This window comes from Drosophila miranda, chromosome XR, assembly GCF_003369915.1.
Source record: "Drosophila miranda strain MSH22 chromosome XR, D.miranda_PacBio2.1, whole genome shotgun sequence".
NCBI classification, from domain to species: Eukaryota; Metazoa; Arthropoda; class Insecta; order Diptera; family Drosophilidae; genus Drosophila; species Drosophila miranda.
In genome coordinates this window covers 8,042,468-8,067,407 of record NC_046674.1, presented here as the reverse complement: position 1 = coordinate 8,067,407, position 24,940 = coordinate 8,042,468, and the positions used below count along the sequence as shown (strand labels likewise).

Below are 24,940 nucleotides of genomic sequence, written 5' to 3'. Positions count from 1 at the left end.
CCCCCTGACGGAAGGAAGCGAGATAGCAACACAGTTGAGTGGTTGGGGTGAGAAGTGAAATAGAGAGAGACAGATGTACCGCAATAGAGAATAGTAGCGGAAGAATGGAAAAAGATAACGTAGAATTAATAATTAGAGCATTACGAGCTGTCGTGGTTCCTCTCTTTCACTCTATGTTTTTCCCATCTCTCATTCCAAGTGCTAGCAAGAAATGACAATTGCCGAGAGATATCGTAGACAGATCACACCTCCCCGCATTAACCAAAAAATCAATTCCTTTCTTGAGCGAACAGCAATATCAAAAGACAGAAAGAGCCGTGGTCTTGGCGCGGCTCACACCGTTCCAGCTCGGTGAATTGGAGTGTTGTCCCCTTTCCAAAGGAGCACCATTAAACCAACTATATCGGTTCTGTACTTAAAAAGTGTGGCTCGAAACGAATCTTAGAGTTACCTGCAATATAAAAAGTCTGATGTTCACCTCAGAGATAGTTAATGGTAAAAGTATATTTGATGTGCTCCTAATCACATTCTTAGATCGACCCATAAATTATGGAATCTTATCTTTGATCTTTGAATAGAAATACTTTTTATTGGGATGCTATTCAAAGACTGTAGGGAATATTCCATTCATAAAAGCTCGACATTCTTCGATTTCGCTTTTTCGGCGTTGGTACCATATGCACCTTCGATGAGTTTTAAATTTTTAATGGCTTTAGGTCACGCCCATCCAATTTCAATAATTATTTGTGCACAATGACCATAACAATACATATAGCAAATTATCCCAGTCTAGCCATATAATTTGTGGCCACTAATTGAGACCCGAAAGACTGCGAATGCCATAAAAGTTTAGGCTTCGCATTGGGTTCAATCAGTTTTTGAATTATCCTTTGAAATGCAGGACCTTCTGGATCAGGAACTGGATCGTATGGACAAGCTGCCAAAGCAAGGTCTGTTCTGGGTGGAGCTCAGCGCCTATGCTCTTGGTATCAACATAGCTCCGCGGAAGCGTAGCTCCAAGCACTGCCGACTGTAAGTACATACATACATACATGGAATTTTTCATTGGGAATTTCGTGATGATTTCTTGTTTTCTTTATATAGGACGCTCATTGTGGTCTTGCTTGTCAATTTGAGCATAATCTACAGCCTAGTGGCGTTTATTATGGCTAATTTCCAGGTCTCCTTTGAGACCTACGTTGAGGTTCGCTTGGGCTATCACTTGATTGGATACGAATAACTAACCGTTTTGAGTTTCCTTCAGGCTGTGCTGCTCACCTTCCAACTTAGTGTTGGGGTGGTCAAGATGTTACACTTTCAAAGCAGCTTGGAAGCATCAGTACAATTGGTGCATTCGACGGAGACAGGACAGGTACTGAAATCTTTGGGTCTCTTCGATTTGGGTATGAATAACACAAAATCTGCAATTGCAAAATCCGCAATATCTTTCTAATGAAACTTGTCTTAGATTTGCCTCGAAAACAGGACCTCCTTAGGTCTTTGAGATCAATATTGCTCGACAATTGGCTGATCATCGATCGCCAGGTCATGTTTTTCTTCAAAATTGTCACTATGCCGGTGCTCTACTACACAATGCGTCCATACTTTCAGTACATCTTCGATTGCTATATTATTCGAGATACGTGTGAAATGACCCTGAGTAAGTGCTGACTCGGAAAGTAATGGCCTTTTCATAATCCCTTTATCTTTCTAGCTTATCCTGCTATAGTACCTTTTGTGAAGCTTGGAGCCTATGAATTTCCTTCCTACGTGGTTCGATTCTTTCTTTTGCAAAGTGGTCCCCTTTGGTGCTTTTTTGGTAAGTAGCTAAACTGCTAATATCAATCTGCCACTAATCGCAGTGCCCCTGTCAGCTGTATTTGGCTTCAATAGCCTCTTTGTGGTGCTCACAAGGTACGAGTCGGGTCTGATTAAGGTCCTACGATACTTGGTGCAAAATTCCACGTCGGACAACTTGGTGCCCAAGCATCTACGGGTGCGGTATCTTCAATGTTGCGTCGGACTCTTTGCTCGTATTGCGAAGTAAGTAGGGGTTCCGCAAAAACTATCTTTCTTTATTAAATTTCTTTGCAGTCATCATAACCAGATAGAAAACCTCTTTAAATACATTATCCTGGTGCAGTGTTCCGTCAGCAGCGTCCTCATATGCATGCTACTATACAAGATTAGCACCGTCTTGGTGTGTTATTCGTTGTATGTATGAGTTTACTACATCAATTAATGGTGGCTCTGGTTTTTTAGGAAGTGGGCTGGGTATGGATGGGCATGATTATGGTGTACTTTGTGACAATAACTCTGGAGATCAGCTTGTACAATGTAAGCGCGCAGAAAGTGGAGACCCAGAGCGAGCTGCTCTTCCATGACTGGTACAACTGTGGCTGGTATAATGAATCGAGGGACTTTAAGTTCATGATTAAAATGATGCTTCTCTTCTCTCGACGAACATTTGTCTTGAGCGTTGGCGGCTTTACCAACCTCTCGCACAAGTTCCTAGTACAGGTAATACTCCTAGATATGCTAAATGAAGAATTTGAATTAATTTGAATTAAACCACAATCCCGCAGGTCTTTCGGCTGAGTGGAAATTTCTTCTTGCTATTGCGGAATATGAACAACAAATAAGCGGAGTTTGGTTTATACAAAATTACAACGTTGGAAAAGTTATATTTTGAAGTGAAATCTTTAGGCAACTTATACACAAAGACACATGTTGCAATTGGCACATTAAACGTAGATGACAAATATGTTAATATAAGTATATTAAAAGTATACAGAATAGATTTCAGGCTGGAACAAAGGCTGAGATAGAGAAATGCAATTGGATTATCTGATTGGAGTACAAGGTTTTCGTATTTCCTTTTTTTCTATTTGTATCTGTGCTTTTCCTTTCTTTAATATATAATACAGTCAGCCCATTCCATCCATGGCTGGCTTGAACGCGGTACGTGGTGAAGCACAGCTGGCAGTTGTTTCTCGACAGTGGCATCATTCGATTGCATTATAGTATATGGCATGATGCGTTAAAGCTTAACGTGGGTTAGTTGATCTCTTTTGTGGAACCTTGTCTTGTCACTAATCAAAATATTTCGTCTAAGGCACTAAAATTACATAATTTCATGCAACGACTACGTTCTATCATAAATCTGATTTGTTCGTCTCGTTCGACTCCTCCTCGTTCTTAGGGTTAATTGAAGTAGTTGTTATTGGGAGTGGGTCTAGTTCTAGCTCCTCGTCTAGGGCTCCAGACGATTGCGACTAAAGCACTTGTTGGGTAGTGCCTTCGATATTTGACCAATGTTATCGACCTCCTTCATCAGCTCCTTCAGCTCGGAGCCGTACTTGTCGATCAGATTTTTCTGTATGGTGCGCTGCTCCCGGTACTTTTCAATGCGTCCCGTGAGGTTCACGCGATTGATCTCGCCCTCGACAATAGTCAACCGATTCTCTGAAAGATAAAGTTAAAATCGAATTAGTTACCTGATGTTTGAGTGCGAGGAACATGTGGCTCGACTTACCCAATTTATCCAAATCAGCTGTATTGATGTCCTTCAGATTCTCCAACTCATCCTTGATTGCCGTCAGCTCGGCGTTGGCCTTCTCGATCTGCTTCTGCGCCTCCTGTGTGTCGGCCTTGGCCTGGCCCACCTTTCGCTTGGCATCATCCACGAGATTGTCGTCTTTGGTGGAGCTTTCTTCCAGCTTGAAGATGTCCATCTCGGTCAGCTTTACGCGATGGTTCAGCTGATCGGCCTCATCGCGCAAGTTCCTGGCAGCCACCTTCGTCTCGTTTGCCTTGCGGCGAATCAGCTCTGCATCCTGTCGGGCAGAGGGAACTTAGATTGAACTAAGTCGGAAGGATAGAGAGATCGCTTACCTTTGAGGCCTGCTCGGCATACTTCTTCTGCGCCTCCTGGGCATTCTTTTTGGCCTCGTTGGCATTCTTGTTGGCTCCGTCTAAAGCCTCGCCCGCCTGACTGATGAGGCTTTCGGCGTTCTGTATCTCCAGCTCGATGTTTGGAACTGTTTGCAGTGCCTGGGCAGCACTCTCGGATGACCGCTGGACATCCGACTGGAACCCGGCCAGCGTATTGTAGGTGTTGTTTGCCTCCTTCAGTGTGTTGTCACCCTGCTCCACTGCCTTTGTGGCCTTGTCGTGGGCAGTCTTGGCGCGATTCAGCAGCTCAATGTCGTCTTGTTTCTGTTTGTCAGCTCTGCGGGGTGGGACAGTGATTAGTTGGACAATGTGCATCAGGTAACATAATGGAACCTACCGCTCCAGCAGAACCTCAGCCAGGGTGCGTTCCTCTTCGAAGTCGGCAAAGACCTCGCCGTTGCTGTTCGACAGCTCGTTGATCTGCTTGAGGAGAAGATCGGCGCGCTCGTTGGCTGCCACGGCGTCCCGCTTCAGCTGGTTGATGTCAATGTTCGGCTGTGACTGCCTGTTCACGTCGTTAAGGAGGGTAAGAGCTGTATCGTAGACCTCGTTGGCCTTGCGCAGCGCCTCCTTGGAGGTCTGAGCCACGGCACCCAGAGACTGCTTGACCTGGTCCAGTTCGAGCCGAACTTCGGAGCGTAGCTCCACACTAATCTTTTGCTGCAGATCGATGGCATTCTTGGCCAAAAGGTGGGCCTTTTCCACGGCATCCATGGCGTCCTTGGCGTTCTTCAGGTCAAACTGCGCCTCCGACTCCAGTTTGTCGGCCAGGGCGCGTGCCTCGCGTGAAATGTCCGAAATCTGCTGCGACTGCTGGCCGAACTCCACGGACTTGTCCTTGGCCTTGGCCAATGCCTGGGTACCCTCATCGTTGAGTAGATCGAGGGCCTGCTGCAGCTCTCTCTTTGCATTCTCGGTAATATCGTGAAGAATCGTGTAGTTCTTGCGGGCCTTGTCTATCTCAACGTTGGCATCCTCTTGCAGTTTGTCTGCACTTTGCAGATGTTCCCGCACGCTGTCCAGCCGCTTGTGGAGGTCATCGATGACCTCTGCATAGGTCTGGCCGCCTTCGCCGACATTGTCGCGGGCGTCCTGGGACAGCAGGGCAACCTTCTCCTGCACCGCCCGCAGCTTGGCCTCGAACTCCTCGTCATTGGTCACCGGCGTGCGAGCAATCTCGTCCAGGGTGGAGCTCAAGTTTGCCAGCTTAGCGCGATGCAGATTGGCGGCGTCCTGCACCAGGTTGTAGCAGTCCGGACAGTCGATGCAGCCGCGATGGCGATCGTACTTGTTCTCTTTGCAGCGGTCGCAGCGACGTCCCTCCACGTTGTCATTGCAAGGACACTGTCCGCTCTGGTCGCACTGGAAGCCCTTGGAGCCGCTCTCGTCGCACTCGCACGGCTTGCAGCCTTCCGAGGAGAAGCCGTAGAAGTAGTTGGCGCACTGGTCACATCGCAGACCCACTACGCCCGGCTTGCAGTGGCACTGGCCCGAGTATCGGTCGCAGGTGGAGTTGAAGCTGCCCACGGGGTCGCACAGGCAGTTTTCGCACCCGTTCCCGGAACGTATGTTGAAGTATCCCGGCTGGCACTCGCCACAGTCGCGGCCGATGACGTTGGGCTTGCACTGGCACTGGCCGGTAACCTGGTCGCAACGCGAAATGCTCTGCTCGTCCTGCTCCGTGCCGGCCTCGTAGCAGCTGCAGCGGTCGCACTTGCCGTGGGGCAGGGACAGCGGGTCACCAAAGTGCCCGGGCAGGCACTGGTCGCAGTGCTCTCCGGCCGTATTGTGGATGCACTTCAGGCACTCGCCCGTGGTGCGGTTGCAGTTACCCACCGCATTAGGATCCACGTTTCCGTTGCAGTCGCAGCCCGTGCAGGTCTGCACGGTGCCCAGGAGACCGGTGGGGTCTCCGAAGAAGCCGTCGCTGCACTGCTCGCATCGGGAGCCAAAGTATCCCACTGGACACTCCGTGCAGATGACCGTGTCGCCGTTGATTTGCAGACAGGCCCCATCATTGGGACAGGGACAGCGCTTGCAGTCGTAGGGAGTTCCGCCCAGGGCGACTCCGTAAAAGCCCTTGGCACACTGGTCGCAGTTGTCGCCGAAGGTGTTGTGCTGGCAGATGCAGCGACCGGTCTCCGAGTCGCAGATGTCGGCATGTCCGTGGCAGTCACAGGGGATGCACGGCATGAAGGGTCCACCTCGGGCCGGGCTATGGCGGTAGCCGGGAGCGCAGGACTCGCAGAACTGGCCCAGATAGCCCTCGGGACAGGTACACTGCTCGATCCAGGTGGCCGGGTGTCCGGCTGCACCGCGATGCGCCGTGTGCAGCTCCACATCGTCGAGAATGGCCTCGCCCTGGACCGAGTAGGTGGCACGGATCTTGATGGCCGTCAGATTGGAGAGGATGGAGAGGAAGCCCCTGGCCGACTGACTTGGCTGCCACTGGTAATCGTGGTGCTCGTGCAGACGGAACGTGTACTCCTTCACATTTTGGTCGGGGATGCCGTTGCCCTGGGCGAAGATGGGCAGCGAGATCCTGCTGCCAGCGCCCTCCAGGATCACGTCGTTGGCGCTGGTGCTCGGCCCCACCTGACCCACCAGCTGCAGCTTGAACTTGAGGTCGCGGTTGTATGAAGCACGTTGATCCCCCAGGAAGCGATCAGGGGCCTGGAAGTAGACGAATTCGTTGCCCTGGGCGGTGGTCCCGATGCTGCGGCTGTACTGGTTGTACTTGATGTCCACCTCGCGCCGGTTCAGATCGATGGCCGTCCAGCGCTCCTTGAACTTGTTGAAGTTGGAGGCCACGGAGACAATCGAGTAGCCCGGTGCCGTCTGGCACTCGGAAGTGTGGCCGTAGCAGAAGCAGGGCGTGCACCCAAAGCGATTGATCTTGTCCAGGTTGAAGAAGCCCGGCTTGCACCTAAGAGGAGGAGAGTGAACATTAGGATAGGATAGGATCGTCCAGATGGATTCGTTCGTTGGGCGGTTGGGGGAGAGGGGGGTTTCTTACTCATTGCACCGCCTGCCCTCCACATTCTCCTTGCAGAAGCAGATGCCACTCTCCGCATCGCAGGCTGGAGTGTTCTCATGGGAACCCCGACCGTCGCAGCCACAGGGCTGGCAGCCATGAGGTCCGAACTGGTAGTAGTTGTTGTCGCAGCGATCGCATTTGTCCCCCGTCACGCCCGGCTTGCACTGGCACTTGCCCTGGCTGTTGCACTGCAGCGAGCGGGATCCAATAGAGTCGCAGCCACAGTTGACACAGTACCCATCCTCGCGCATGTAAAAGTTCTCCTTGCAGCGTTCGCAGTTGGGTCCATCACGATTCTCGCGACAGTCCAAGCAGTGGCCGCCATGACCCGTCTGGTTGAAGAGATGGGCATCAAAGAAGCATTTGTCCGCCAATCCATTGCAGTTGCAGGCTGTGAAAGGAGAAACATCAAACATCAAAAGAGGTTCCTGTAGAAGTTCTCTGTCTGCTTATACAGTTGATCAGATACCAATGGGCTGGCCCTGTCCCAATGAGATTGGTCTGGAGGCTGTAGTCACGGGACCAGGCCTGGCCTTGCACAGAGGACACGGACACCACCAAGAGGAGGACCGCAGACAACCAAAGCAGCATCATGACTGATTCGATTGATGGGTCGTCTTCTGTCGGATGTGAGTAGCGGCTAACGGAAAAGTAGTTTGTCCTTATATAGAAAGCATTACCGAGATACAGTGGGCTGCTGCTGTTGAAAGCCAGAGCTCGTCTTTCAACAGTAACCCAACATAAGTGAGAGCCACTGTGCCAACCTGTTTGCTCTCCGTTTCCCCTTACACTGAGGAAAACGTGTCTCCTAGAAAAGACTTTCGCTATTTAGCTGTGAGAACTATGCAGTATAATACAAAATTTTGAATTCAATTGAAGGAACAGCAGTCTACCTATCACAAAATATCATTGGTTGTTGTTTAGTCCTATTCTAGACAAGCTTCCTCAAGACTGGGAATATATTTTCCCTCCGATTCCATCATCTCTTCTAAATAGTTTCCAGTTTATAATTTCCATCCTACCTTTGCACTCGTTGACTTCCGTTGAGGTGGCCCTCTTCCACTTGACGTCATTGTACAGGGGCAGACAGCGGTCACAGTCGGGTCCATCGGTGTTGTGGCGACACTCGCACACCAGCGTCCTCTCTCCGTGCATACCCGTGCTGGCGACGCACTTGCTGGCGTGTCCGTTACACTTGCATCTGGCACCCACGGCGATGTCACTGATGGCATAGAAGTAGGACTTCAGCACCTGTGGATCACCGAACAGCTCGTCGCCGAAGGTGTTGAGGCGATCCAGCGTGATGCGGATGTCGGTGGCCGTGACCCAGTCCTGCAGCTCCAGGCTGCGCTCGAAATTGATGCCACTAGGACGACCCTCGAGGGTGGAGAATGCGATCTCGCCGTCGCGCAGCGGGGAAATGTCACTGTACTCGCTGGTGCAGAGTGCATGGGCCTCGCCCTCGCCCTTTCGGATGGCCCGGGAGTCGGGCAGGAAGTAGGTGTCCCGACAGGTGGCACTGTAGTACTGGTAGGGAATCCAGGCACCGTTCTCCGAAGTCCGCTTATAGATCGTGAAGGACTCGGGCCGAGGAGAGCGGAACAGAATGCGCACATAGGTGATGTCATAGGATTTTCCTGAAATATTTTAGGGAAGCAATATTATCTGGATTTTCTAAGGCTATAAACGTTGATCTACTCACGTAAGTGGAGCGTCAGATTCACATAGTTGGGATGCTGTATCCCCTCGAACATGGTCTCCGATTGCCACCAGGATGGATTCTGCGGATCGTGCAGGTCCGTCAGAAATGAGGGATTGTGATCTTCGTATCTGCAAGGGAGAAAGATCCAATAAATAGCGGCATCCGTTTGGTTTGCTTCGATTTGGGATTTTACACTCACCTGCAAAACTCGCAATTCTTGTGATTGGGATTCTGTATGCAGAAGTGTGTGTCACTCTGCTCGCCGCAGGTGTTGGTCGACTCGAATTGCAGTTGGTATGCGGCATTGATGAACTCGGGAAGGCATTTCTATTAAGGAGGAACAGATGACTCAATATTTACCATCTCAATGAATATTCTCTTAATTGCTCAATTGGTCTGTAGCTTTCTTTTGAATTTGACCCCCCCAAAACGGAATGAATAAATACTTGAGCCACTTATAATTTCTTTCAATTGGTCTGTGGACAAACAAATATTGGGGAGCGTCTCTCTATTCCTCCCGCACTTACCTGCGGTCTGCCATAGGGATCGTAGCACTCGAGGGCCGGCATGAACGTGGTGGCGCGTAGCTCGTGTCCGGCGGAGTTAATGGGTGTGCGTTGGGCGCCGAACGCGTCTGGGGTACAGCAGGAAAGTAGGACGCCGACCAGCAGCAAGCGCGCCGTGGAGGAGCCACATAGGCTCCACCTGCTGCGCTTCATGGTGCGTTTCGTTGGGTGGTTTAGCCTTTCGCTTAGAGTCTATAGGTAGGTGACAGGATACTTGGGAACACTATTTCGAGTATCTGTATTCTGGGTGGGTTTCCTCTCAGTTTCGTCGTCGTTCCACAGCTCAATTCATAACTGAATCGTTGCTCTTACTGCTGGAGGTTGGTGAGCGACTTCCGTCATATGCTGGAAAAATGCATTGGTTCATCATGAGTCAACTAATATCATCTAAGAATCAATCCCCGAAATCTGGAAACATGTGTGCCACATATTGTGGCAGATATACTCGCAAACACGCACAGAGGAAGACCATATTCCGGGACGGGTTTTTAATTAGTTCCTCGGACAAATGGCTCGAAAAATAAACTTTGCCCGACCAGTTCACGCAATGAGCTCTGTGAGACGCGTCTGGCCGGCCTTCCAGTAGTACATTTGGATAAACAGAAACCAAAAGCAAAACAACAAAAAACCAAAAAACAAAACTGCAAATGAAAATTTCAAACAACTGCCAGCCGCAAGCAGAGAGAGAGAGACATAAATAAACTAAAAAGATATGCGCTGGAAACGAAATGAGCTCCGAACAGTTCTGTATAGTATGTTTGCTTCCTATAATGTACATACAATGTACTAACAGTCTCCCAGTCCCCTGGCTCTATTTGCGCTATTCGGGAACTTGAAATAATTATATCCGATGATTTCATTCACTCCGCCCAGAGGCACAGTCATTCACATGTGCTGTGCCATTTAATAATGGGTCTGCTCAAATTTTTGCTGCAGTCTGTAGATGCATTCTTAATCCCCGGCAAGGCTAGATTCATTTAAGCTATCCTAAGATCCCAGATTCAGTATCTTTATGTACGAATTCAGTTAGGCGGTTGGTCTGAGGCACTAATTAGCAAATATTTGCCGCAAGTACTAGCTGGCGATGATATCACCCTTTATAAAGCGGGGTCCTAGCAAGAGCCACAACAAGATGAGAAGAAGCTAAGATGTTCGACTTTTGAGAGCAAGAAAATTCCAGTTCTCGTGGGTAAGATTCGGAACGCGAACCCAGTGCAAGCTGATACCGCCAGCACCAAGAGGAATGCAGAGCTCTGAAATGTTCCATTACTTGCGTTCTACAATAACTTAAGTTTCCCAAATTGTATTCCTAGAACTATGCTCTTCCACTCTCCGCTCGTGTTCCATTCTATTCCTACTGCTATGATCAGCTAATTTGTCAACAAACTAGGATCCGATCCAGAGATTCGTAGATTATATACATTTTTTTCTTTCATGTTTTTATCAATGGTACACAATTAATTTCCCCTGAGGCGTAGCACAGATTCAGATTCGTTGGTTTCTTGTACGATTATAGCCGAAATGTGTACTATGTTTTTGCTTATCAGTCCCGGGTCACAAGAACGGCTTCGCTTCGAGTCCGAATTGAGCACATGAAATCGTTCTGGGGTCTGTGTTGTCAGGCTGGGGCTCATGGAGTCTCCGATTTCGTTTCGACTTCCAGCCTGAGAACCCTTTGCAGGCGGGCGAGTTCAGCTGAGGCCAACTCACCAGAACACACACTGATATTGTATGTACACACAATATGTACGATCAGATCTGTGTACTTATGTATGTATGTATATAGTCCGAATGAACATCCGCTCCATTCAGATTTCATTTGCTGAGCGGGAGCGGCCCAAGAGCTCTGTGTGTGGACGCGATACGCGCCTATGAACACGAGTTCCTTTTGCGATAAGAATTTGGGGCTACGAACTAGCCCGTCTCCACATAGTGTGATATCAGACTCTATATAAAGACGACTTGGCTTTGGGAGCCACAGATCTGATTCGATCCGCTGCCCTGCCCTGCTCTACGTTGCCCTGCGCTGTGGCGTTTGAAACGGCGTTTTTGTTTGCACCTTTTCGCCTGTATCTTTATCGCAGCGTTTGTTTTTATCCACTGCTTCACTACAAACTCACACACACAGACACAACGTTAGCACACACACTTAGACGTAGCCAGCAGGTAGAGAAGAGGAAAAAACAGAAAAAAAACACACTCAAAAAGAGCACTCCCGAACGCACTCAAGATACTTTTACGAACTCCGAACCGCGTTTCGTATCTTACAGATGCACAGATGCAAGAGCGCAACAACTAGCGTTATTTTCGTTTATTTATCGGCTATTTTTGTGGTAGATACATTTTCTGTTTCTGTTTCGGTGTTTTAGGTAGTCCAGATTACATGCTGCTGCTGCATGTGCCTGACACTTTTGGGGGATTTCAGATCTCCTAAATATTCCTGATATTATTAATAGGACAATTGTTGCAGGGGTTATTTTCATTTGGGTTTCTTTCATTCAGATTTCAATGGAAATTTTCTACCATTTCACTTTTCTGCTGACTGTTGTCGTCGCACTCGTATTATGTTGCTCCGTTTTCCCTACCACATTGTACGCGTTTCATTCGTGTAATTGTATCAGCACATCGAAGGCAAGAACCTTTCGAGTAAACACTTTGTCATATGGCCATAGCCACACACACACAATAAACACAAGATACTTTTTATCTAGAGGTTTTCTTTTCGCCTGGCTGGTCCCTGTCTCTGGCCCGCAACAGCAAGACAGTCAAAAAAAAAAAAATAAAGTGACCCAAGAAAACTTGAGACTCCTCCGCTCCGCTCCGCACGACACTGCACCACACAACCACACCACATTTACAATGGAGTGGGCTCCACATCCACAGAGCACCCGATCACCGATCACTTACTCGTCGCTCAGGAGAGACAGGCAACAACCGCAACGCTCAACGGATTTTCGAGGAATGCGACGATCGGCCGATCGCAACTCTCAGTCGAGTGAAACTCTATGCGGAGCGGCTCTCTTTGTATCTGTATCTGTGAGTGTGCTCAGAGCGGGCACAGATCTTGCTGGACTTGTGGGCTCTCTGTCCCAGAAGATTCAGATGATCTTCAGTGCTATGGTACTCGCACTTTAATTGCTCTGCTCTTCGTTTTCGTTGGGCTTCATATTTCCTAAGTGAAATACCATTTAATCTGGTAAATATTTGAGCAGTGATTGTCTTATAAGAGTTGTCTAAATAGGTTTTCTATGTGGCTCAGTAATAGCCAGGAAGCTGTGCAGTGCCGCTCTCTGCTCTACATTTTGTCTAGTTTTTAGTTTTTGGAGTTAGCAGGTTATCGCTCGGGCAGCTGATAAGAAGGTTATTGTACGACAAACGTCGCAGCACTTTCGGTTTCATTGAAGAAATCATATTCTTTTCGAACTGAGTTCCAAATGAAATTCAATTTCTGAATAAACTAATCTGATGAATACATGTTCATACATATATATACTGTAATAGCTAGGGAACTATCATTTATTAATACATAGTAAAAACGATCTTTTAATTAAAGGAGCATTTTTAAAAATTTTTGTAGGCCTAAGTGTACTTTTGTGGGCGAAGGTAGTTCCGGATATAGTTCTGGCAATATTTATTTTAAAAGTACATTATTTAGATAGTATAATTTAAGTTGAGTTCCGCTTTTAAAGCTCCCCATTGTAAATTGAAAATATTTCAATATAAATTTAATTTCGAATTCAAATAATTTTACACTGGCGCCCTTTGGTTGCGTCCGCAGCAATTTGGAAACTTTATGACAGAGCTTTTAGAGTGATCAATTCAATAGTGTTGACAACGGACGGCGGCAACACTGCCAACTAAATGGGAATGGACGTGTTCGTTAACATATTTATACTAAGCCCCGCGATTTTGATATTATTTAAAACTTCCCATCACACTGAAACCACGCCAATAATTGGTTTATATTCATATAAAAGTAAATACTTGGACTGCGTCATGCCGGAGACTCAGTTTTTTTTTTTTTACATAGGATGACAAAAAGATGCGTCCTTTTCGAAAGCAGAAATATTCGATTATTTTCCCACCTAATATAAACTAATTGTATCATTAGATAAGACATTATTTTGAATCCATGAGTACATACTGACAATGCTGGATATATGGGAGGAAAATATCGATTGTTTTAATGTTGGGACGAAGAACTCAGACAAACTCTATAAAGAAATTACTGAAAATATTACATATATATGAGCATCAAGTCTTTGTCGTTTTTCATTATTTTGTTGATTTCAAAATTTCAGTAGCTTTCCTGCTTGTTTCTGCGTCACTGCGTCTATTCCGATATCGATACGAAACGCGCGGCAGTGTAAAAAGGTCATGAGTGACGATACATAAACTTGCACAGCTAAAAGCTTCTTGGCAGCTATCGATACCAATGCCAGACGTTTGCCAGCACTATGCTTTGCGCGTCTTATTTGATTTCAATTGAACTCGCTGCTCAGTTTACCATTACTTAAATGAATGTTTTCATATTTAAAACAAAAAGTCTCATTCCGTGCAATATATAGATTTTATTTCAATTTTCATAAGGAATTAAGTTATTTGATGAAAGTATTGTACGAGTATTGTATTGTTTGGTAGTCAGTTAGAAGAACAAGATTCAAGCTAAATTGTGATTAGAGTGTAGGAAGAATACTAATTCCTTCGGTTAAGAAGACAATCTGGCGTTCAAGGCACTTGAAGGACGAGCATTTATTTATCCTGCTCTTCCTCGTCCTCAATGTTGATCTTGATAATGTTGACCGTGGGCCCCGGCGGTTCACTGCCACGCGTCTCTGGCAGCCCATTTTCCGGCGGCACCGCCTCCACAATGCACTCATCGCTGCCGGTTGTGCTGATGGTGATTGTGGGTATGTTATCGGACCAAATGGAGCTCTGCGAGTCCTGCCTCATGGCGCGACGTCGCTGGGAGGCGCTTCGGTTGGGAAATGTGATGGGTCCGGGCAAATCCAGTTCCTCCAAGTCATCCATTGTGGCCAATGTGGCCGTCGGGGTGGCCACCCCTGGTGGTGGTTTGGGTGGCCGCGAGTTTGGACGACCAGACGATGTGCCGCTGCCAAAATGCAGAGGTGCACTGGGCGTTGGAGATTCTGGTTCCGGTGTAGGTGGCATCTCGAGGGCAGTGGCGCTGGAGTTGCTCGACAATACTGAAGGTGGTGGGGGCGGTGTGTAGGCCAAATATGTGGGCGTGGTAGGACCAGGAGACTCATCCGAGCCCTGCTCCACATCGTCCTTCTTGAGGTTAACTGCCTCGCGTACGAGGGCGAGAAGAGAGCCAATCTTCTTGCGTCCCTGTCGCGAGAGGACAGACAACTGGCGCTGATGATGGCCCTGACTGGGCGTGGGTGAGGGCAGGCTCGGCTGCTGCTCCTCTCCGCCGGCCACCTCGCTGCTTAGGTGATCCGAGGCGGGCACATCTGAGAGTCCACCAGCCTTGCTCTTCTCCACGCTTCTCTCATCGAATTTGAACACTTCAGGCTCTGGCTTAGCAACCGCATTATTTGACTTGATTTTGTGCTTGCGAAACTTGAACTTTCCGAGGCCAATAGCCTCGAGTCCTCCGCCGCCTCCTCCTCCGCCTCCGCCACTTCCACCTCCGCTTTCTTTGGGCGATGGCAAGGGTTTATCTTCTACCTCCTGCGGCGGCTTCTTTTCGTCAACTATGTGGAATTTGCTCTTGGCCAGTGGAGGCGTTTCGGGTGTTGACTCCTCTGCTGTCTGTTGGACGCGCTCTGTCGTGGGTGTCTGCGGCTCTGGTGTGGGTGGCTTCGACTCGTCCTCTCCTTGCTCCTTGTGGCGACGTAGCAAGCTGGCGCGGCGCTCGCTGACAATCCTTGAATTTGTATCCGGATCATGTTCATTCTCCTTGGGCGACTCGTAGGGGGGCGGTTGCTTGTGCCTGGGCTCTTTTTTCTCTTTCATGCTGCCTCTATCTCTTCGCTCGTGTTTCTCGACTTTGAAACGGCTTTTGGGATGCGGCTCCTTCACGGGAAAGTTGCCACCAATTCCGCCACCCGTCCCTGAACTGCTGGCCACTCCTCCACCATTGGCAGCCACAATGGAACTGGCCCGGGCCCGCTCCTGCTTGGCAATCTGCACAATGTCTACCAGCGAGGGCTTCCGAGTGCGACGAATCTGCTGCAGTCGCGACAGGCCGAACCGCTTGTCCTTGGCCTCCTCATCGTGGGGCAGGGAGTCCTGGTGCTCAGTGTCCGTATCGTCGTCATCGCGTCGCACAAAGGAGTCTTCGTCCGAGGTGGCCGAGCCCTTGCGTAGGGCCTTCTTCATGATGCGTGAGATAAGCTCTGGGGAGGAGAGAGTCGGAACAAATGATTTGCAAGCTGAGATAGGATATATTTCCTCTTGGGCTTACCCTTTCTGGCCTGATTCTTGTACTCCTCCGTGTCGAAATCGGGCTGCTGGGTGGGGGTGACTGGCGAGGATGCTTCGAGTACCTTTCGCCAGCGATTTGTCAACGTTGTCGCCGTCGGTTCGGCCTGCTTGACCTCGGGCACCTTGAAGATCTTCTTGCGCTCCTCCTCGCGCTCCTTCTGCAGCTGCGTCCGCAGGTCCTGGTTGGCTTCGCGCAGGGCGCCCGTCAGCGACACCAGATAGTAGATGATCAGGATGAGTAGGAGCAGCAAGGGAATCACGGTGCTCGATGAGGTCAGGTAGTCCAGGGGTTCATGGAGTTGTCTGAAATTAGGCAATAATACCCAATGACTTCCTCGGTTCTTTGGTTTGCATGAGATTCCTCGTCATCTTACTGGGGCAGGGCATTACGGGTGGTGTTTGTAATGAACTCGGCAATTCGGTTGTACTCCGAGAAGGGTCCACAGTGCCAGGAGGGGCGCAGCCAGACAATGGCATATCCCACGGGCAGCACACAAAGGAACAACATGGTCAGCAGCAGTGACAGGTAGAAGTTGTTTGACTTGGAGGCCCTACAAGAAGAGATGGCACTGGATTAGCAGCCATTCCATTAACCCAATTCAGCCACCCAATAGGGGACACTCACTTGAAAACGACCTCGTGGGGCACGTTGCAGGTGAGGACTATCCACGACCTGAAGTACATCATAATCATCAGCTTGACCAGGTTGATGAGTACCAGGCCCGGTGAGAAGAATATGCCCATCCACACTTGGCCCTGGTTATTAATCAACGTCAGGATGTTCTCGGCTATCTTGAAGTCCCCGTACTGCCCACGAAAACAAAGCCTCGCATTAGTCAAAGTTGCACCTGCACCAGAGTCAGAGGCAGAGCCAGACAGAGTCCCGGGCTCTCCTCGCACTTACCTGTGGAAAAGTCTTCTCCATGTCCCAGCACCAGTTTTGATTGACGTAGCGCACAAACAAAGCACGCAGGAAGTCGATGCAGAGTGGGGCCACAATGGACATCAGCTTTTGAATGAGAAGAAGGTGGGCTTAATAAGCATTTTGCAATGAAGCTCCAGTCGGATTTCGGACTCGAGACACTTTAAAGCTGAAACACGCAACTGTCCCTATAATGTCCTTGCTGGTGGATCTGTGTCTTGTAGTTTACGGCTGATTTCCCTAGTCTAGCCGAACTATCCCACAGAACCCCCATACACATTTTGGTCGCTGCTCATGCACGAACACGTGCCTCAAGTTCGAATCGAAAACCAAACGAAACCGGGCTCAAGTAGTATCCCAGAGGCCATACACAAAGAGCACACTCAATTTTACTTTGCGGGCCTTTTTGTTATGCGTAAAGCATGAATGCGTTTAAGCCCCTGCCCGTAACTTGTTTAATTTATGTGCTTAAATCGTTTAATAGAGATTATGTACGCCATGTCGGGTGCATAATCAAATTGGGTACCAGACCCATTTTGTTTATTTTTTTGTGGCTCAGCCTTGACCCAGGCAGTTTACACGAATGTCGGACAAATGTTAAGTACGAAATAAAAGGGAAAGTAATCCCTGGATTGAGATCCCTTTGAAAGCCCCCAATGCCCGCCTAGTTCTGTTATGGTTGCTCCTCACATTTGCTCTGTCTGATAGCACCGACTGGATAACATCGATGTCAGGTCATTGATGGGCAGGGCAACCTTGAAAACTTTGGCAATTCCCTGAATTTGTTTACGATTAGACTTTAAGTTCAGCGAACAGCAAGAGCAAGCAGCCCCAATGGGATGCCAATCGACACTCGAGACTCATCGTGGCAAATGGGCAAATAAGACTTGGCGTTCGAGGGCTAAAGTTCACAATCATGCTTATGGCTTATGTAAATTTTCGATTTCGGATTGCACAGGGGGGATTCGTAAGTGTGCCCCCCATTCCCACTTCCACTTCCACTTCCATTTCCTGCTCTGCCTGAATGCCAGCTGCGTTTTGTATCAATGGAAAGACTCCCGAGAGCGATTATTATGATAAAATACTTTTCGTTTGTGCTTCCTTTTCTTCCTTTCAAATATTTCCCTATTCAGATTTGCTCTTATTCCGACGTTGGCCTTTTTTAAGTTAAGTTGATTTTGGGTTTCTAGACGAGCGCAAAAATTTGATTTTTCTACTCGTACACCCCCGTGTACCCCAGGAAGAGACGAAAGAACGGAAAACAAATTTTGCGTTACATTTTCCGGATAATTTAGCTAAACGGGATTTCACGCTCAAAACGCTCAAGAGATGCCAACAGAATGGCTGAAATTCCCTTCTGGTCTGCCCCCCTGTGTACACAGATACTCCGCTTTGGGTTCAATCATATTTTGGGCTAAATAGATTTTGATACAGAAGCAGTTGGTTGGCTCGCTTCCGAAAGCCCGGAGTCGAGTCGGGAAATTGATAGCTGCTTCTGGTGATAAATTCACTTTTAAACTGTGGCATCTTTGGGATTGCTCAGCAGCTGGTTTCCCTCGTACACTCACCCCATCGAAGACGATGACCTTTGATAGCTCCTGGCCCAGGGACGTCTCCCAGCACATGGTTGTCAAATTGGTCTGGATTTGCTTAATCGCCAGCTTCACCTCCCGCAGACGCTTCATCTTCCGCTCCAGAGGAGTCAGCTTGACTGTGGATAGATGCTTGCTGTCGCTGCTAGGGGTGGTGCTGTCCAGACCATCGGTGGTGCTGCCACCGAATATGTCGTCCTCTGGCCCCTTGGGACACACGGTAATTACACAGAGCTCTAGATACTCGCTGTCCTCGTCGTAATAGACGGTGCTCCCGATCTCCGCCGCATTCCCGTATCCTATATAGTACGGGGTCTTTCCATATCGTTCAGTGAAGGAATAGTCATCCTCAGTGGTGCTGCTGCCGCCGTTGCTGGTGCTGCTTTCTGGGCTGGTTGAGTCAGTGCCAAACTCTGTGGTGGATGATGTGTAATCCTCGGAGGTTGACGTACTTTCTACGGTTGTTGTCTTAAACCATCCTCGTGTTCGTCGGGTGCTGCTGGTGGGAGTGGCCGTAGTTGTGGTGGTTTTTCTGCGCCCAAGTCTCAACTGATTTATGAGGTTATTCCACTCCTCTTCGGTGAGTATCCTCTTGGTGGGTCTAGTGCTGGCGGTCGTCCTTGTTGTGGGAGGTCTATAGGGTGGTCTATAAACGGGCCAACGGCTTGGTGGCGTATTCGCAGACTCTGTGGTGGACCCAGCTTGTCTCCCAGTGACACTGGATTCATTTCGATGTCGTCTACTATATTTGCTAGTTCGCCATATAGGTGCATCGCCCAAAGCCCTTTTCGTTCGGATCTGAGCCTTTTCCTCGTCATCATCCAATTGGGCCAGAACCAGAGCCAGGGGGTCATCGGCCTGTTGGGTGGTGTCCCCGTCCTCCGTGTCCTCGTAGTCATCATCCGAAACGGGCGGATCTTCCGAATAGTCCGTGTAGCTGGAAAAGCTGTCGTTGTCCGGAGCCACAGTGGATGGTGATGCCAGCGGCTCATCGCTGCCATAGTCGTAGACATCTTCGTTGTCGTTGTCGGTGGTGTAGAAGAATTCTTCCTCCTCTTCTTTCTTGGGGGCTTCCGTGGTGGTGGTGGTGGTTGTCGAAATAGTGCTTGGCCTTAAAGTTGTTGGTATGGCTGTCGTTGCCCTTGCGGTCGTGGGAGTCGTGGGGGCTTTCGTTATTGTAGATTCTTCAGGGGTGCTTGTTGAAGGCGGAACTGTGTTCCAAGGTGTCGTTGTGCTCGGCTCTGTGGTCAATGTGGTAGCTTTCGTGGCTACTGTTGTCCAAAGCGATGAAGGCGTTCGAATTGTAGTCGGTTCCGTGGTCGGGATCGTGGGCAAAGTCGTTGGCAAAGTTGTAGGCAAAGTTGTAGGCAAAGTCGTTGGCAAAGTAGTGGGCAAAGTAGTGGGCAAAGTAGTGGGCAAAGTAGTGGGTAAAGTAGTGGGTAAAGTGGTTGGTGGCAGCACGGTAGGTGTTGTCAGATTAAGCAGCATCAGTGTGGTGGCCAAGTTCTTTGCACTGATTATGGTTCGTATAGGTTTTGAGCATTTGAAAGTCATGTTATAGCACTTGATCCGCTGCACAGCGGAGGAGATCAGGGCGGCGGCTGCTGTCGTAGAGAGCAGGCCGTCGGTGGTGCTGCCTCCATCCTCGCCCCACGCAGCAGTGGAAGTGGATTCGTCGAACAGGCCCTCCGATGTACTGTCGCTGTAGAGCGACGTGGTGGGCGTCATGGCACGCAGGGCCTCGATGGAGCTTAAAAGATTCTGCAGCTCCATTGTGTTGGTCTCGTTCTCCAGCTTCAGCAGCTGCAGCGGCTTCTCCTTGCTGTTGATCTTGTAGATGAAGGAGAACATCAGGGAGTACAGATTCAGCATGTTGAGTATCATAATTCTGCAGGAAATACACAAAGGATAAGATACCCCCTGGGAGAGAGGACGCTATATTTATTTTCTTACCTTGCCAGCTGCAATCTTAGCTGCTGCCTGGGATGCCAGTTCTCAAACAAACCCAGAGCCTCGAATATCATGGGCAAGAAGAAGGAGAGCAACGTCATGGTCACGTTCACAGCATTCCTGCTCAGCCAGTTGTCGTGTTTGGCCAAATCCTCAGAGCTGCAAAAGCAAAGCAAAGCCAAAGCGAAGCCAAAGCGAAGCCAGGAATAAGTGGCAGTCTGCCTGGGAGATTTGCTCTTCTCCGTTCACTTACTGATTGACAAGCAGCACCACCGTGGCACCCGACAGACCCAGCAGACCCATTACCAATATATTGACCAGTATTCTTTGGAGGATTACCCGCCAGCTGAAAGGGCATTACCCCATTGATTATGGCACGCGAATAGCTTAAACTTGGCGGGGACTTACTTGCGATTATCTTTCTTCTTTTCGGCCTCCTCCAGCAAGGCCTCCTTGAAGCCGACAACCACGGATGCAATGCGATTATGCGCCGTCTCCGCGTGTCCTGTGAGAGTTGCAAGAGTTGCAAGAGTTGCAAAAGTTGCTGTAACGACAGCTCAGCTGCGTGGTCGGCCACTTACCAATCATAAAGTCCCAGCCGGTGAAGAGCTTCCACGAGAAGACGCACTCATCATCCTTCGAGGAAAGTTTCGAGTTGCGAGAGTTCTCTGCCATTCTATTGAGAAATCAGGGAAAAAGTTTCAGCTGCTTCTGCTCCTCCTACATATCCCGCTCTTACAAGCCATAATTTGTGCTCAAATCCTGACAATCCCGAACCCAATTCCAATCCCAATTCCAGTTATCCTAATGCAGCATAAACATACGTATAATTCACGCACTCTGAGCACGTGCCACGACAAGTGGCAAGGTCAGGGCTGGGCCTGCTCACTGCTCACTGTTGACATTGCTACTTTGTTCAATTACGAAATCAGCATAATGCCGACAAAGCCATTAAAGCGAGCAGCCCAATGGCGTTCGCCTGGTCAAAATGGCGTTTTGCCGTTTCGTTTCCGTTTCCGCCCTATAGACCTACAGTCCTGCCATCCAGCTTACCGCCCCCTGCACGTGTCTGTGTCCCTGTGCGTGCGTAGCTCATAATGGTCAATTCCTTTATGGCTTCTGCTCCTTCCTCTTTTTTGAGGGCGCAAAAGTTTCGTGAGCCAGACACGCCCGTGCCAAGATTTGTATTATTTAATCAGCGCTTCAGTTTTGTTTAATTAATTAACGAGCAGTCTGACATTTAGTTTGCTTTTTGCGGCTTCGATGACCAGAGATTTAATGAAGTGCCTCTTCTGCACGGACACCCCCAGGGACCCCGACCCCATAGTCCTAGCCATACTCACTTTCTCAGCGTGGCCACAAAGCTGTAGATGTAAACCAAGACGGCGGTAAGGAAATAGGCTAAGGGCAGCTTATATCCGGAAACGCTGATGCCGGAAGTGCTCGAGTAGTAACTGCGGAAAGAGAGACAAACAAAGAACAGAAGGCAAAGGAAGCAGGGAAGATGAGCAGGGTAATTATCGGCAGGTGCGGAGGAAACTTACCCATAAAACATAGGTGAGTATTTGAGGAATCCCTCAAATTCCCAGAATGTGAAGAGATTGCCAGCCACATTTCGTTCCGCGTCGGTCATGCGTTTCCTTGGATCCGTTTCCCCGTGTTTCGTGGCGAAATACTGGGCGAGAAGAAACACAACGGACACACAAATGAATGCATAAATGGGGGCTTTCTCGCTGGTTACGGCTACCCACCTCCGGTCCGATGACAAAGGCCACCAGCGGAATGGCTATCATAATGTTGACCCACATAAGCCAGCGCAGGAATGTAAAGTAGGAGGCGACGCCGGAGCCGAAGTGGGATTCGATTTCCTTGATGCGCAGCTCCCAGGGTATGAGGACGGTTAGGAAGCTGGTCGTCTCGCGCTTCCAGTGTCGCCAGCGCTGCAGGTTGGAGATAGAGGGGAAGCACATGAGTTACGGGCATGGCATGGAGTCTCCAAGGAGTTGCATCCCAAGTTCGTATTTTAATTGGTTTTCAAGTGAATGCCAGCCACCGAACCGAGCATAAATCTGTGAATTATGCGACTGGGGATTTATTGAATGTCCGTCCGTTCTGGCATCCAGTCCGGAAAGTGGCCCATAAATTGTGTAAACATAAATATTTTCACCCTACTAGGGGGCTGGGCGCATTCTGCACTCTGCAGTATGCATTTTGTATTCGGCAGGCGTTTCCGGCTCTGAAAATTTGCTGCTGAGGAGAAGACTGGGATAAGGGGAAAATCACTTACTGCCGCCATTAAAATTTTAAACCTCGCCCACAAGTCTCGGGTGCTGCGTGACATGGCGAAGCGCTCCTGAAGCGCGCCCTCGTGGCGTGCCACATATGTTTTGGCCTGTCAACACATGCACGGGGGGCAGATCCAAGTCCAAACATCATTAAAAATGCCAGGGCGAAGCCACAAGACGGGGCAAACCCGGGAATAGAAAGAACGTGAACAAAGATAAGAAGGAGGTGGTGTGAATGAAATCGAAAAGTTTGCTGTGAGGATTTGATGAGTGGAGTGTTCGAAGGGAGGAGGAGGTCGTAACATTTTCAACGACCTGACAGGCAGCGTGAAAACGAACGCGCCCAGTTTCGAGGCCCTCCCACTCTGTCCCACTCAGCCAACATTCTGTACCCACCTGCCGCACCAGCTTGAGCTTCTTGCGGATGGGCCATGGCTGTAACTTCACCGACTGTATAACCTCCTTGTGTAGGCGTATGTTCTCAAAGATTTGCTCTTGCGTGGACTCCTGATTGGTGCCCTCCTCTGTGAAGTAAACCAAAGCAAAGCACACACACGTTACACATTACACATACGCCGAGTGGGCTCCACGCTCGTGACCATCTAAATGGCCGCACGTAGCCGGGGAAATTACAGAAAAGAGGCCCCCAGACGTTGATTAGCCGCCACTAGAGGACGCCCATCTCCATCTCCCATCTGCCATCTTCCATCTCCACTGCAGCTGCTCGTTAACTAAGCGAAATCTTTTCCCCACAATTGCGGGAGTGCCTTGCCTGAACTTGTCGTATAGACACTGGAGCGCCGCCGCTCCACACTATCCAGCACGTGATCCATGGGACTAGATGCTCGTCGCGAATTGCGACTGCCACGTTTTCCCCGATAGCCGCGTACACTGGCACGTCTCTGCATTATTGCCGATACGGATATTGAGTAGTCCTCCTCATCGTCAACATCGCCAGTGCCGCCATCTTCATAAAGTTGTGGAGGCGGAGGAGGAGGCTGGACGACAAAGTGGGGCTCCTGGTGGCTGCTCTCGGCGTCGCTGCTCTGGTTCTGTGATTGGAAATCTGTGCAAGAATATGTTTGGTAGAGAAAAAGCTGAGATGGAGTCCAAAGATGGCGTGGAAAAGTTATCTCCTCCTACCGTTCAGCTCATACGACCTATTTTCCTCCTGCGAAGCGGCTCTGTATTTTTAATTATTGCATGAGAAATGTAGGGAATTCCTTCCGGCAAGGCTACTCACCTCTTTCCCCTCTGTCCTCTGTAGAATTCCCTCTTCTCATCGGCGCTGCTCTGCATTTGCCAGCCCCCTTTATTCAAGTCGCATGGCGGGGCCCAGGTCACAGATAATTGATGTGGCGAGGTGACACCAGAGTTGTTCTGGGAATTTGGGTTTTAGTTTTAAAACTTACTAATTATCTTAATCACACTTGTCACATTTAATACTCGTTATGCAAAATTCTTCAGAATGGCTTATTAATAATTGCACTTTAAGGATTAACTTAGTTATAACTGAGTTTCCTCTTGCACCGCTTTGAGGGTGTGCTGAAGAGTCTTCATCACAGGATGTAGGAAAACTATTTAATTCCCAGTTGTTAGTTAGTTCGTCCTTCGCCGTAGCGCGTCGGAGGAGCCTTATGCGCAGACTGAACGGCTTAGCCCGCTTACCAGGCCAGCAAGGCGCAAAAGACCATCATCCAAAAGGACAACGACTAACACAAATACTTCTATACCTCCGCCCCCATGCTCGCTCACACAGACACTAGCGAATGCTGAATTTTTTCTAATAATGAATGAATATGAATGAAGAACAGACAGGGAGTCGAGTAGAGTCCTGGCCCACAGCACAGTCTAACACCAATGACCAACCCATGGCCAACTTATCAAAGCCAAAACGTGCCCAAAACGCACACAGCGAGCGCTGTGTAACGTAAAGGAATTTACATAGACAGGCACCAGGACATTGCGGTAGGGATCGAGAGGAAGCCAGGACACATACATACACACGTACGGGGCAGTATCTGACTTCCTCGCCCAGTTGGAACGAAGACGAATGAGTGTAAGAATCGCCAGCGGCATGTGATAACAACGCCGTGTCCGGGCGTAACTTCGAATGTCCATTTAGATGGTGGCCAGGTCTGAGTGCTACGAGGACTGTGTCTATGTGTGTGTGCGTGTGTGTGTGTGTTTGCTGGTTCCTATGAATATGTGTGTGGGTTGATATTGAGTCACGTTGTATTCTTGGCTTCTTGTTCTGTCCAGTCCTGTCCTCTGTTACCTCTCCTTTCCCATCACGGCCTGGTCATGTAAATGAAAATCAAACATGCAAGGGTTGATAAAGAAAATCGCGAATTCTAACACAAAATACACAAAAAAATATACATATATATATATATATATATATATATATACATAGGATTTTCCAGTCCTTTCTTTGTGTCATGGGAGCGCCCACTATTGAAATATGTTTTGGCGCTCT

The 24,940-nt window shown here is 49.0% G+C and overlaps 3 protein-coding genes across 3 annotated transcripts; 1 reads left to right on the top strand and 2 right to left on the bottom strand.

The window, feature by feature from the left end:
• The first annotated feature begins 895 nt into the window (after positions 1-895).
• On the top strand, positions 896-2,789 carry LOC108152421 (odorant receptor 67b). Its single transcript, XM_017281736.2, has 9 exons — positions 896-1,032; positions 1,105-1,204; positions 1,265-1,403; positions 1,469-1,660; positions 1,715-1,819; positions 1,875-2,043; positions 2,095-2,200; positions 2,263-2,520; positions 2,586-2,789. Exons 1-9 carry the CDS (start codon positions 896-898, stop codon positions 2,640-2,642), a joined length of 1,263 nt encoding a protein of 420 aa, XP_017137225.1. The 3' UTR covers positions 2,643-2,789.
• LOC108152420 (laminin subunit gamma-1) lies at positions 2,649-12,271 on the bottom strand. The gene is made up of 10 exons (XM_017281734.2): positions 12,167-12,271; positions 9,221-9,604; positions 8,893-9,020; positions 8,694-8,821; positions 8,014-8,628; positions 6,971-7,382; positions 4,292-6,880; positions 3,895-4,231; positions 3,536-3,836; positions 2,649-3,465 (listed from the first exon to the last, which is right to left on the bottom strand). The coding sequence occupies exons 2-10, from the start codon at positions 9,410-9,412 to the stop codon at positions 3,254-3,256; spliced, it is 4,914 nt and encodes a 1,637-aa protein (XP_017137223.1). The 5' UTR covers positions 9,413-9,604; positions 12,167-12,271; the 3' UTR covers positions 2,649-3,253.
• A 1,539-nt stretch (positions 12,272-13,810) lies between these two features.
• On the bottom strand, positions 13,811-24,755 carry LOC108165400. Its single transcript, XM_017301439.2, has 18 exons — positions 23,705-24,755; positions 23,605-23,645; positions 23,234-23,527; positions 22,858-22,985; positions 22,464-22,568; positions 21,928-22,116; positions 21,721-21,851; positions 21,520-21,630; positions 20,758-20,852; positions 20,585-20,681; positions 20,430-20,522; positions 20,180-20,335; positions 18,203-20,114; positions 16,617-16,721; positions 16,338-16,519; positions 16,087-16,263; positions 15,693-16,015; positions 13,811-15,624 (listed from the first exon to the last, which is right to left on the bottom strand). The coding sequence occupies exons 1-18, from the start codon at positions 23,758-23,760 to the stop codon at positions 14,012-14,014; spliced, it is 5,808 nt and encodes a 1,935-aa protein (XP_017156928.1). The 5' UTR covers positions 23,761-24,755; the 3' UTR covers positions 13,811-14,011.
• Between the last annotated feature and the right edge of the window lie 185 nt (positions 24,756-24,940).